At 39.2% G+C, this 14,239-nt stretch overlaps 1 protein-coding gene across 2 annotated transcripts in view; it reads right to left on the bottom strand.

Moving 5' to 3' along the window:
• INTS2 (integrator complex subunit 2) overlaps nt 1-11,686 on the bottom strand; it is a 44,187-nt gene extending 32,501 nt beyond the window's left edge. Inside the window, exons 1-5 of one of the 2 annotated variants that reach the window (XM_020991820.1) lie at nt 11,630-11,686; nt 9,771-10,077; nt 9,063-9,201; nt 7,499-7,601; nt 7,135-7,248 (exon numbers count right to left, since the gene is read on the bottom strand). In XM_020991820.1, coding sequence (XP_020847479.1) covers nt 7,135-7,248; nt 7,499-7,601; nt 9,063-9,201; nt 9,771-10,077; nt 11,630-11,660 — 694 coding nt within the window. In that variant the 5' untranslated portion in view covers nt 11,661-11,686. The other variant, XM_020991821.2, reaches the window with a different exon arrangement.
• Nucleotides 11,687-14,239: the final 2,553 nt, after the last annotated feature.

Here is a 14,239-nt window from a genome sequence, read left to right as displayed (position 1 = left end):
CTTTAGGAGATCATTATCACAAGTGAGTGGAGAATGGACTAAAGAGGGGAGAGACTTGTGGCAGGAAAACCTACTGACAAGCCATTGCTAAAGTTAACGTGCTAAAGTGATCAGTTTCTGAACCAGGGCAATGGAAATTTCAGAGGAGAAAGGGTCACGTTAATGATGTTACAAAGGTAAAATTGACAGGTCTTAGAAGCAAATTAGAAACAGGAACTAAGAGTGAGGAATCAAGGATAAGGCCTAAGTTGAGAGCCTGGGAGACTAGGAGGATGATATTATTATTATTATTATTATTATTATTATTATTATTATTATTATTATTATTATTATTGATGTGCACCCTCACATCAATATGCAAGTTAAGAAGGGGACAGGGTTTGGAAAGATAACAAATTCAATTTTGGACATGCTGAGTTTAATACGTCTAAAGGATATCCAGTTTGAGATACCTAGTAGACAGCTGGAAATACAAGACTGGAGGTCATGTACAAAAATATTTATAGCAGTTCTTTTTGTGGTGGCAAAGAATTGGAAATTGTGGGGATGCCCATCAATTGGGGAATGGCTGAACAAGTTGTGGTATATGAATGTAATGGAATACTAATGTGCAATAAGAAATGATGACAGGTTGACCTCAGAAAAACCTGGAAAGACTTGTTTGGTCTAATGCTGAGTGAAATAAGCAGAACCAGGAGAACGTTGTACACAGTAATAGCCATGTTGTACGATGACTAATATTGATAGACTTAACCCTTCTCAGCAATAAAGGATCTAAGACATCTCCAAAGGTCCATGATGGAAAATGCAATCCACATCCAAAGAAAGAACTATGGAGTTTGAATACAGATCGAAGCATGCTATTAACGATTTCTTTTTCTTCTGTTGTGCTTTGTTTCCTCTTTCTTGTGGTTCCTCCTTTTGGTTCTAATTCTTACTTACAACATCAGTAATGTGAAAATATGTTTAATAGGAACATATATATATGTACAGTCTATATCAGATTGCGCACCGTCTTGGAGAGGGAGGTAGAGAGGGAGAGGCAGAAAATTTACAACTCAAAAGCTTATGGAAATGATTGTTGATAATTCAAAATAAATTAGTTAAACATTTAAAAAAAAAAGACTGGAGGTTAGCAAACAGGTTAGGGCTAGATTTGAGAATCCAGCAGCATAGAGATGATAACTGAATCGGTGGGATCTAATGAGATCAACAAGTAAAATAGTATAGAGGGAGAAGAGGGCCCATCAGGATACATATGATTATCATGACCTGGATGAAAATCCATCAAACAGTACTGAGAAGGAGCAGTTAGATAAACGAGAGAATCAGAAGACAGTAGCATCCTGAAAAGTTAGATGGAAGAGAATTTCAAGAAGAGGGTGATTAACAGGGTCAAAGGCTTTGGTGGTCAAAAATGATGAGAACTGAGAAAAGGCTATTAGATCTGGCGATTAAGAAATCACTGAGGGTGGAGACAAGATGACAGATTAGAAGCAACCTAGATGAATTCTCTCAATATTCCTTTCCAAACAATTTAAAAATAATGCCTCAAAACAAATTCTGGAGCAGCAGGGTGAGACATTTTTCCAGCCTAAGAAAACTCAGGTAAGCAGGAAGAATTTGTGACATCAGGGTAGAAATCTGTCTGGAGCCCACACGAAGTGGCATCAACAGAAGCGTCAGGAGTTCTCAGCCCAGAGACACTAAGGGGATTAGAAAACTGGTCAGAAACAGATTACAGGGAAACCCCTGATGGCACTGGATATGGCATTGATTGGCAAGTCTACTGTCCAAACACATTCTGGGATGCAGTTCCAGGATGAAGAGAAACACTGGCAGTCGGTCATAAGGGAATGGGGCCCTAATTGCAATTCCAAGGCAAAAAGAATACCAGTGCTTTCAGGTACAGGGGACCAGGGGCCTAGTTCTAAAAATAGCAGCACAAGAAAGACTGAAGCTTAGTACAGGAGAGCAGACACCAACCATAACATAAAGTTTAAAGTACAGAAATTGACAGGGAAAATGAGCAAACAACAAAAAGGGAATTTGACCATAAAAAGCTACTATAGTAGCAGGGAAGACCAAGACATAAACTTATAAGAAGACAACAATGTAAAAACAGCTACAAAAAGCCTCAAAGAAAAAAGTGCTAATCAAACCCAAAACCCAATGAGAATTCTTAGAAGAGTTAAAGAAAGAGATGAGTGGTAAAGGAAAAATTTGGAAAAGAAATGAGAGTGATGTAAGAAAATTATGAAAAAAGAATTAACAATTTGGTAAAAAAGATACTAAAAAAAGAACACTGAAGAAAACAGCACCTTAAAAAAAAAAAGAATTGGCCTAGTGGTAAAAGAGGCATAAAAATTCACTGAAGAAAAGAACTCCTTAAAGAACAGAATTGGCCAAATGGAAGAAGAGGTACAAAATCTCACTTAAGAAAATAATTCCTGGGGCAGGTAGGTGCAACTGACTCAGGAGTCAGGAGGACCTGAGTTCAAATCTGGCCTCAGACACCTGACACTTACTAGCTGTGTGACCCTGGGCAAGTCACTTAACCCCATTGCCTAGCCAAAAAAGAAAAAAAAAAGAATTCCTTAAAAATCAGAATTGAGAAAGTGGAAGCTAACTAGTGATTCCATGAGACATCAAGAGACAATAAAACAAAGTCAAGAGAATGAAAAAATAGAAGAAAATGTGAAATATTTCACAGGAAAACCAAATGACCTGGAAAACAGAAAAAAGAGAGTTAATTTAAGAATTATTGCACTACCAGAAAGTCATGATCAAAGAGAGAGCGTGGACATCATATTTCAAGAAATTGTCAAGGAGGGGCAGCTAGGTGGCGCAGTGGACAGAGCACCGGCCCTGAAGTCAGGAGGACCTGAGTTCAAATCCGGCCTCAGACCAAACACTTGACACTTACTAGCTGTGTGACTATGGGCAAGTCACTTAACCCCAATAGCCTATAAAAAAAAGGGAAAAAAATTAAAAAAAAAGAAAGAAAAAAATTGTCAAGGAAAACTGCCCTGATATCTAAGATCCAGAGGATAAAACAGAAATGGAAAGAATCCACTGATTACCACCTGAAATAGACTGGAAGAGAAAATGAAAACTCCCAGGAACATCACAACCAAATTCCAGTGCTCCAAGGTGAAGAAAATATTTCAAGCAACCAGAAACAAATAATTCAAATATCATAGTGCCACAGTCAGGATCACATAAGATTTAGCAGCTTCCACATTAAAGGAGCAGAGGGCTTGGAATATGATATTCCAGATGGCAAAGGAGCGAGGATTACAACCAAGAATAACCTCCCCCAGCAAAACTGAGTATAATCCTTCAGGGGGGAAAAAATGGACATTTAATCAAATAAAATAATTTCAAGCATTCCTGATAAAAAAGACCAGAGCTGAATAGAAAAACTGACATTAAAACATAAAACTCAAGAAGCATAAAAATGGAAACATGAAAGAGTAAGGGAATCAATAAAGTTAAACTATTTACATTCCTATATGGGAAGATGATACACGTAAACCCCAAGACTTTATCATTATTAGGGCAGTTAAAAGGAGTTTACATAGATGTGAGTCAATTATGTTGAAATGATCTCCAAAAAAAAATGAAGGGGATACACTGGGAGAAGTGGGAAGGGAGAGGGAGAATGGGGAAAATTTTCTTACATTAAAAGAGGCATGCAAGGAAAGGCTTATACAGTGAAGAAGAAAATGGGCGGGGTTAAGAGTGGGCAGGCAATGCCTGAATTTCATTTCCATCAAAATTGGTTCAAAGAAGGAAGAACATATATATACACAAACACACACACATACACACACACTCAGATATGTATAAAAAAGGGGTTGGTGGAGTTATAAAAGGGAGGGCAGATTAAGGGAGACAGGGATTAGAAAATAGACTTTAGAGGACAGACAAGAGACAAAGAGAGAAAAAAATAAACAGAAGAAAATGGGATGGAAAGAAATATACTGTTAGCAATCATAACTGTGACTATAAATGGGATGAGCTAGGTCATAAAATGGAAACAGCAGAATGGATTAGAAGCCATAATCCAACAATATGTTGTTTACAAGAGACATACTTGAAATAGAAAGACACACACAGAGTTAAAATAAAGGGCTGCAGCAGAATCTAATATGCTTCAACTGAACTAAAAAGGGCAAGGGTAACAACCATGATCTCAGACAAAGCAAAGCAAAAACAGACTTAATTAAAAGGGATAATCAGAGAAACCACATTTTGCTAAAAGATACCAAAGACAAGAATTTTTATAGCAAGTTTCTCTGATAAAGGCCTCATTTTTCAAATACATAGTGAGTATAGAACTAGGTCAAATTTATAAAAATGAGAGCCATTCCTCAATTGACAAATGGTCAAATGATATAAACAGGCAGTTTTCAGAAGAAATCAAAGCTATTTGTGGCCATATGAAAAAATGCTCTAAGTCATTATTGTTTAGAGAAAGCCAAATTAGAACAACTCTGAGGTACCACCTCATACCTATCAGAAATGATAAAGGCTGGAGGGGAAGAAGGAAAAATAGGTACAGTAATGAACTGTTGGGGGGAGTAGTGATCTGGTTCAAGCACTCTGGAGAACAATTTGGAACTAGGCCCAAAGAGCTATAAAACTGTGCATACCCTTTGACCCAGTAATACCACTATTAGGTCTGTATACCAAAGGGATTAAAGAAAAAGGAAAAGGAAAGATATGTACAAAAATATTTATAGCAGCAATTATTGTGGTGCCAAAGAACTGGAAATCCAAGGGATGCTCATCAAGTGGGGAATGGCTGAACAAACTGTGGCATGTGATTGTGATGGTGTACTATTATGTTGTAGGAAATGACAAGGGGGGCGGTTTCAGAAAAAACATGGCAAGACTCATATGAACAGAGGTAAAGTGAGAAGAACCAAGAGATTACTGTGCACAGTAATAGCAATGTTGTAATAATGATCAACTGTGAAAGACTTGGTTACTCTGATCAATACAATCCAAGACAATTCCAAAAGATGCATGATGAAAAAATGCTATCCACTTCCAGATAGAACTGATGAACTATGAATATAAATTGAAGTATAATTTTCTCTATATATTTTTCTTGTTTTTTTTTAATGTGGTTAATTTGGAAATGTTTGGCATGATTTCTCATGTATAATTGACATCATATTGCTTACACTGTCAGTAGGTGGGGAATGGGGTGGGAGAGGGAGAATTTGGAACTCTAAATTTAAAAAGAAAACGTTATAAAATAATAAGTTGAAAAAAAAAGGAAAAAATCCTTGGTAACTGTGGAGAAAGTAATTTTAGTTGAATGATGAGGTGGGAAACTAGACTGTGGAAAGTTAAGAAGAGATTGAGAGAAAAGGACATGGAGGCATCTATTATAGAGAGAAGGCCTTCTAAAGAAAGCTAGTCACAAAAAGGCAGGAGAGATTTAAGACAATAGCCATTAAGGATGGATAAGTCAAGTGAAGGTTTTTTGAAAATAAGCAAGACATAGACATATTTGCAGGCAGTAGGAAAGCAGCCAGTAGACAGGGAGAGATTCAAAACAAGTGAGAAAATAAATATGATAAAGGGGGTAATTTGCTGGTGAAGACAGGCTGGAAGCAGATCACTTGTACATGTAGATTAGATTTGGCAAGAAGTACTACCTCTTCATGACACAGGGTGAAGAAGGAAATAATGGCAGAAGGTACCTATGGGCGATATGTGAACAGGAAGAAAGGATAAGAGGGAGCTCTCAAAGAACAGCCTCAATTTTTTCATTAAAATATGAGGCAACGGGGCAGCTAGGTGGCGCAGTGGATAGAGCACCAGCACTGGAGTCAGGAGGACCTGAGTTCAAATCCGATCTCAGAGCAGACACTTGACACTTACTAGCTGTATGACCCTAGACAAGTCACTTAACCCCAACTGCCTCATTGCCTTGGGAAAAAACAAAATGAGGCAAGATTTTCAGCTGAAAGCAGGGGGTCAAGAGTCATGTAAAAAAAAAAAGTCATGCTAAGTTTGAAGAGAGATGAAAATGGAAGTCATAATCACTCCTACATAGCACTCTAATTCCTTTTCACTTAGATTCTAACATACTAAAGTTATCAGTATATATTTCTTACTGCTACTACTAATTGTAAGCTCTTTAAAGATCAAGTCTATCTTGTTTCATCTTTCTATCTGCAATACACTACACAGGGCTATTTGTCAAATAATTATCCATAACTCCTACAGCTATGGGTAGGAGATATATTCTTAACCAAACAAGAATTAGAGGAAATTGCAAAAGATAAAACAGATAAGTTTGATTACATGAAACTGAAAAACTTCTGCACAGACAAAATTAATGAACCTAGGGTAAGAAAGGAGCGACAGAATAGGGAAAAAAAATTTTGTATCAGATTTCTCTGATGAATTCACTTCACAGCATAAGGACCTCTTTCTCTGATAACATTCAACATAAATGCCTTTAATCATTTGATTGAAGGTTGATTTGACTGGCTTAGGAGAACAGTCAATCTCAAAAAGGTTCACCCAGTACCCAACCTTTTCTACCAACAATTCGCTGCAATATTGCTTCTGAAAGAGTCTTAAGAAAACCAATTCAGAGTACTTATCACCTTGCATGCAGTAAATAACTCAATAAAGAGTTGTTGACTTGACTTTGATTTATTTCAGGCCCTAATAAATTTATGAAATAGCTTCCAGTCATTAATCATCTAAAATAGAGATAATCAAGAAAGTTGGTCTCCCTCATTTTCTATTCTAAACTTGGTTTGTCTACAAGGTAGCAGCAATGATGAAGAAAAGAATTTACAGAAAATATATTTTCCCAGTATTTCTGATTACATGCTGTCTCAGGCTGCTCTTCAGTTGACCTAAAAATACCTTTCCAAAATTTCAAAATTGCAACTGTCTAAATTTCCTAAATGACCATCCATAGCTTTTGAACTAGAGAATCTATTACTGGGCTTATACCCCGGTATCTAAAATGGCCATAATTCCTAAGAATACTCAAGTGAAATCTCCATTAATGTTTTTCTATAACAAAAAAAAAATTAAGCCTCTAGGTTATCCAGTGAAAAAGTTTTAATATCCCACTTTATAAGATCTACCTACCTCCATTAAAACTATCAGGGACATTGGCCACTAAGAGACACAAGAACCAGGATCCATTTCGAACATGTAGCAAGGCTTCAGCTACATCAACAATGGGAAGTAGAGAAGGAAGCTCTGTGGGTAAATAAGGTGTGCTTCAGTTAATAAAATGAGCAATATGTAATATTTGAATAAATTAGGCAGTGAACATCTTCAGCTGATGTGATCTAAATTTAGATAGACTTAGAAACTTTATCATCTCATAAACTTTCTTTCCTATTTTAGACATTTAAAATAAACATTATGGTTGGCAATTTGAAAGTAACAATGTCACACTGTATCACTGAAAAATAAACTATTTCTGAAATGTATCTTAGCACAGTACCTGCTTGTAAAATACAAAGCACATCTGCAGCTTCCTCCAAATAGACTGGACTCTCGAAAAGCTCTGAAGATTTAAAGAAGAACTCTCCATTGGACTCAGAAACCTTCAAAAGATCCAAAATTCCAAGTAAGCTAATGATTCTATAAATTGTAGCTAAGGAATTAAGTTTCTTAAGACTGAGGATTGTTTCTATCCATCAATAGGTACCCCAAATACTCAAAAGATTGTTATGTGCCCTCCAAATAAACATCTGTTCACTGATAACTTAATCAGAATATGATAAATTTCAACCACATGAAAACAATTAGAAAGTCACTTGAAGAGAACAGGAATAACTGTTTATGCATGTCAGTATCAATCTCAACAATTGCAATTCAAGTAACTACCCCTTGGGTAGAAGACTGAAAAGAACAGGAACCCTCTGCAAGCTGATGAGACACATCCACGAACCAAGAATGCTACCGGAAGTAGTAGGTTTCAATCTCAGACTAACAGTTTAAAGGCTATCAAGTGACACATAGAGAGAACAAATCCAAATTCAAATTCCCTTATAAAATGACACAAAGAACATACATTTACTTAAGAATTAAAACATTAACAATAACAAATGATTATTTTAAAATGAATTCAATATTCTTCCAATTCAGCTTTGTCATCATATTTCATATAGAGAGAAGTGAGCAAAACTTTCATCTAAATACTACAATTAATGGAGGGTGATAGATCACTTTACCTGATCAGCATCATAAACTGAATTCAAAAAGAAAAATATATAAGGAGAAAAAGCTTTGTATTGCTGCAGTACTAAAAATTAAGCAAAACAGAAAACCAATCTGCTCCTACTGAGAAGTGTTATAAAGATTAACATGCTTTAAAGCATGATACAAAACTACCACTTAAATCAGACTACATACAACAATTTAAAATATTTTCTTTGGGAAAAATAAGAAATTAGTAGATTTTGGTCATCTTGGTCCCAGCCTTCACCAGTTTTTACCTCTGGCAATCAGGACCAAAACTGATGTAAGTGATCATGAAGTAACAATTTAACAAAGTAGCTAGGACCTAAAATAATGGACTTTCCCATACATTTTACATTAGTATCATACTCACTAAATAGCATTCATTTTTTTCAGATAACTAATAATATTGTCTGATAATCCTCTCCACTGGAGGAAGAAAGATAGATAGAAATGAGGCAAGATCGTAGGCAAGAAAGAACAAGTTGTAAGACAATACTTTGAAGTGCTGTCAGCCTCTGAAGATAAAGGCCCTGATAGATTTAAAACAGAATACACAGTAAAGAATGGTAGTCTGCCTAGCACTGTTATCACTGACCTTACACATCAGTGTGGTACAGTGGAAAAAGCAGTCTTCACAGTCAGAGAATCTGCTTTCAAATCAATAAGTGACCTTGGGCAAGTCATCTGAACTCCCTAGGCCCCAGTATCCTTATCTGTAAAATGAGGGGATTGGATTGAATGGTCTCTGTGGTCCCTTTCAGCTCTAAATCAATGAAATATCAAGTCAAGTGGGTTTCTAGCTGCCAGCAGAAGAAATTCACCTTGTTCATTATTGCTAAAAGTTCACTAAGCACAAGACGCAAGCGACGAGGTGAATCACTATGTTCAAACTCTAATGTCAGTCCATGTTGAAGCTGTGATACCAAGATGCTCTCTCCACTGCCTCCACCAAACTTATGCCTAGTAAAGAATACAAAAAAAATTTTAAGCAATGTTGTGGAAATTAGAACTAAAAATGATTTTGTTTTAAAAAAGCAACTAGAGAAAGTAAGAAAATCTAAATATGTACTAGTAATTCTGAGCTACTATCTCATTTCACTAATTTAAAACAAATACAAATCTATGGCAAAAACTGCTTATTATCACCCATAAATTTACTTCACAAACCCCAGGATCATAGCAGCAAAGTTTCAATTCCTGTATTCTCCTTTTCTGAAAATTACATGCTGTGAAAATTTTATAAAGCTCTAAGGTATTTGCTATTTTGTTCTTTGTTCTCGAAGAGGACCGTCATATAAGGAAGGTGATGCCAAGAGGTGCAAGTAAATTGGATTTAGGTGAAGGAGTGCTGTGCAAAGTCACCAGCCTCACTTTCTCCTCTGCAGCCATCTGGATCCAGTGGCCAGATATGGATCAGGACAACTGCAGATGGCCCAGGACACAATGGGGAACCTTGGCCTTTTCAAGCTAAGGTCTTTAACATGACTAGTTAAGTTCTGAAGCCCAAGTCATTACAAGGGATTCATTACCTAAGCTGTTGCTCTTTACTGGCATCTTCTTTCAAAGCATGGAAGTCCACAGAGAGCAATGCAACAATGGAATTGACAGCTTCCACCCCTGAAAGAAGGCGTAGAATAAGTTTTTTATCCTGAGCCCAGCTTTGGCTCTGGTCAGCTGGAGCACATAGTGCCATCCGAACCAAACAAGGCAGGAGAAGTCTTAATTCTGGATCACTGAGGGAGGCCAAACGAACAACATCAACCTTCTGCATTGCCTCAAAGGCAAACGGGCTGACAAACTGAAGATTGGTACACTCTGCCATCGTCACTCTTAACCCTAATAAAGAAAAAGAAGTATAAGCTGGGGGAATACTTCCATTTATATGGTTCCAAATAACTCTGCAATTCCCTAAAGGCCTGAGAAAATGTGACCTACAATCTAAGGGAACTGGGGACATGAGCTTTGTTCCTGATTTGCTAGGTAACTGGGTATAATTTATCTACCAAAAAAACTGTTAGGAAAACATAGTACATATAACATATGGAAAATAAATGTACCAAATAACTGAAATGGATACCACATATGATTTAAGGCAGGAACAATGCCTTGTATTTTCTATACCTACAGTTGTCACAGTGTCATAGGTCTTGAGCTAGAAGGGACCTCAGAGGCCATCAACTTCAACCCTCTCATTTAACAGTTGAGGAAACTGAAGATCAGAGAGGTTAAGTGACTTAGCCAAGATCACAGAAGGAATAAATCTCCGAGATAGAACTTGAACCCAGTTCCTTTCACTACACCCAAGTTCTGCTTGAAGAACTCACAGGACCTTAAATTTAGAACTGGAAGGAACCAGAGAGGCCACCAGGTTGAATACCTTATAGAGAAGGCTAAGTTGGGTTATGGTGACCAGCCTACGAGGTCAGAGAAATTAAGTGCCTGGGGCAGAATTCAGATTCCCAGTCCAGCATTCTATCCACAAACACTACCTCAAGCTGAGTGGTATCTGAGTGCAAGTGGCTTGATCAGAATCCCAGAGCTATTAAGGATCAAAACCCAGCAACAGAACTCAGATTTTCCGGACTTTAGTGCACCCCTTACGGTACTGCCACAGAGCAGTGGACACTAATACCAGTCAAATTTCCAATCCTTTCAGAAAAGGCATCTAAATAAAAAATAAATGGCGATACATTAATGTTCTACATTTCCCCTCATTTGCACGGGGGAAATGGAAAGAACATTGGATTTGGAGCCAGCAGCCCTGGATCGGAATTGCAGCTCATGTGTTTTGCTGCCTGAAGCGACCCTGGGCCTCACTTTCCTCATCTGTACAGAAGGGGGTTGGGATCCTCTAGGAGGCTGTGGGAGGGAGGCTCCCCCGCCTCTAGCTCGAGGCAGGGAAGGGAAGGCTTGGGGCCCGCCCGAGGCCCCCGCGCTGCACTCGCCCTCTCCCCTCCCCTCCCGGGCCGAGGTGCTGGGCCCCCGCCCTCTCCACCCGCCCTCCTCCTCCACTTCTCCTATCCTCGCCCCGGGCCCCCGGAGGCCCGGGCCAGGACCTCGCCCGAGCCCTGCAGAGGCTCCCCATCTAACGGCAAGAAGCGCCCGAGGCCCTGTGCTCCCCGCCGGCCTCCCGCGCCGAACCCCCGCTACCTAAGGCAGACCGCGGCCGCAATCTGGAGCGCGGCCCGGGGCCGGGGCCCAGCCTAGACAGCGTCCGGAATCCCCAAGCCTCAAGCCCGAGCCGCGCGCAGCTGCTCGTAAGCTCCCACGCTCCAAGGGGCGCAGGCGCCAGAAAAGAGACCGCGCCTCGGTGGGGAAAGAGTAGGGAGGAGTGGGGAGGAGACACAGGGAGGGGGGAGGAAAAGAGGGTGGGGAATGTGGAAGCGACCTAGGCAGCGCGCGTCCCCCAGCACCTTCATTCATCCCTGGGAAATGACTGTTCTCGGCCACCGTAGGAGGTTAAGGGCAAGAAGCGCGGGGGAGGGGAAGGGGGATGGTGGCAGTCGAGAGGAAGTGGGATGATGCTCGCTCCTCCCTCTTTCTTCCTCCCTGTATTCCTCTACCTTGTCTTCCTTTTACTTGCCGTCCTTCACTTCTCTCTCACTTCTTCCTCTTCTCCTCCATCTTCTCTTTACCGCTTTCCCTCCTTCGTCTTCTCCCGCCTCTTCCATCCTCCCTCCCCTCCTCCTTACACTCCCCCTTCTCTCTTTTTCTTTCTCCTCTTCCCTCTGCTCCTCTCTCCCCTTCCTCCTTCTTCCCTCCCCTTGTCTCACCTCCCTCCTCTTTCTTTACTCCCTCCTTTTCTCCCTCCTCTCCTCCCTCCGTCTTCCTCTTTCTTGTCCCTCCTCTACCCCTCTCTTTTCCCTCCTCTTCCTCACATTCTCCCTTCCCCTGTACTCTGCTTTCCCTCCTGCTGACTTCCCTTCATCCTACTCTTCCTCTTCTCCTCACTGCCCCTCTCCCTTTTCCATCTTTCAAGGCGCCTGTCAGCTTCCTTCCAAAAGGACACCTCTGGAACCAGGGATGTCGAAGACGCTATTCTATTACTGATTGGCAGATTTAGTGCCGACACCCAATTTTCTCAGCCCACTGTAACTCAGAACTCCCGTGTTCAAGTTGTGCACTAGCCTCAGCCTCCTGAGTATCAGGGATTTCAGGCTTCCCACCACCAAACCCAGTCAAGTATATTTTAATGTGAGAGACTAGTACATATATAAGTATATAAAGAATAAATACAAAATTACGACGTAGTTTGTGGGGGTCCTCACTAGCAGTTGGGGAAAATTAGGAAAGGATTCCTATAGAAAACGGTGCATGAGCTAAGTATTTCATTTATTCTTAAGTACCAAATAAAATTCGCACTTCCATATACAAAGCAGAATAGAAAAAGAGGATTAAATATGAAACCGAATGTGATTCCCATACAGCTTGCTTTCCCGTTTAATTACATAGTAAGTTTCACATGTAGCTTCAAAAGTTGTCCTGTTACTGTTTCTTCTGATCTTCTCTGTCGTTTTCTGTGCGTTAAAAAAAAAGTGCCTCAGTGATTTTTTTTTAAACTTTCTCATCTGCTAACCCTATGGATAGCCTCTCCTTCCTCTCACTTCTCTCTCCAAAATTGGGGAAGGGAGGAAAGAAATACAAAATCCTTGTAACATATGCATAGTCTTTAGATCACCTTTCTTTAAGGAGGTGGATGGCATGCTTCATCACTGATCTGGAACTGTGGTCACTCGCTGCATATTAGTGTTTTTCTTTACAACATCATTGCTATTGTATAAATTGCTCTCCTTGTTCTGCTCACTTCACTTTATATCAGTTCATACAAATCTTCCCATGTTTCTCTGAATCCCTCTCTTTCATCATATCTTATAGCACAAAAATATTCCATTACATTCACGTGCCTTAATTTGCTTTATCATTCTCCAGCTGATGATCACACTCAGTTTCCAGTTTGTTGGTTTAAGGAGAACTGCTATAAATATATGTATGCATATATATACATATGTGTATACACACTTTTCTTTCTTATTTCTTCCATCTCTTTCGTGTATATGAGGACACACTACTTTCCAATTTTTCCAGCAGTTTTGGTTGATAGTGAGTACCTACTCCAGTAGTTGGGCCTTTTGGTTTATCAAACACTGTTACTTATGGGATTTTTTTACATTTGTATGTTGTATACCTAATTTGTTCCACTGCTTGACTTCAATATTTTTTAGCCAGTACCAACTATTGATAATATTTTCTTTGTAGTATATTGTAGTAATATTGCTTTGTAGTATGGTTTGAGATCTGGTACTTCGAGGCTCCCTTTCTTCTCATTTTTTTTCATTATTTCCCTTAAAATTCTCGACCTTTTCTTCCTCCAGGTGGATTTCATTGTTATGATTTTTTTCCTAGCTCTGTAAGGTAATCCTTTAGGTAGTATTCTCTTTTGTATTACATTGACATAGGCCTTGTTGTTGTTGTTCAGTCCTATCTGACTCTTTGTGATGCCATTTGGGGTTTTCTTGGCAAAGATACTGGAGCGGTTTGCCATTTCCTTCTCCAGCTCATTTTACAGATGAGGAAACTAAGGTAGATGGGGTTAAGTGATTTGCCTAGGCTCACACAGCTAATGTTTGAGGGCAGATTGGAACTGAGGAAGATGAGTCTTCCTAATTCCAGGCCTGACACTCTATTCACTGCACTACCTAGCTGGTCTACCCCTAAGCAATTAATTTTTCACTGATTATTTAGGTCTTTATTTCTGTAAAAACTGTTTTGCAGTTATATTCTTATAGTTCCTGTGTTTCTGGGTAGGTCAACTCCCAGCTATTTTATACATTCTGTAATTATTTTTAATAAATTTCTCTTCCTATTGGTTTTTATTGGCAATATTCAGAAATGCTGGTTATTTTTTCAATTAGTTTTATTTAACTCTTTAAGTTTCTCTAGATAGAACATTTTACCATCAGTAGTTTTTTTCCTCTTCCCCTATGCCTATTCCATCAAC

This window comes from Phascolarctos cinereus, unplaced genomic scaffold, assembly GCF_003287225.1.
Source record: "Phascolarctos cinereus isolate Bilbo 61053 unplaced genomic scaffold, phaCin_HiC Scaffold_5;HRSCAF=322, whole genome shotgun sequence".
In the NCBI taxonomy this organism is placed as follows: Eukaryota; Metazoa; Chordata; class Mammalia; order Diprotodontia; family Phascolarctidae; genus Phascolarctos; species Phascolarctos cinereus.
The sequence above is the reverse complement of the archived record's forward strand: the minus strand, read 5'-3'. Positions and strand labels throughout refer to the sequence as shown.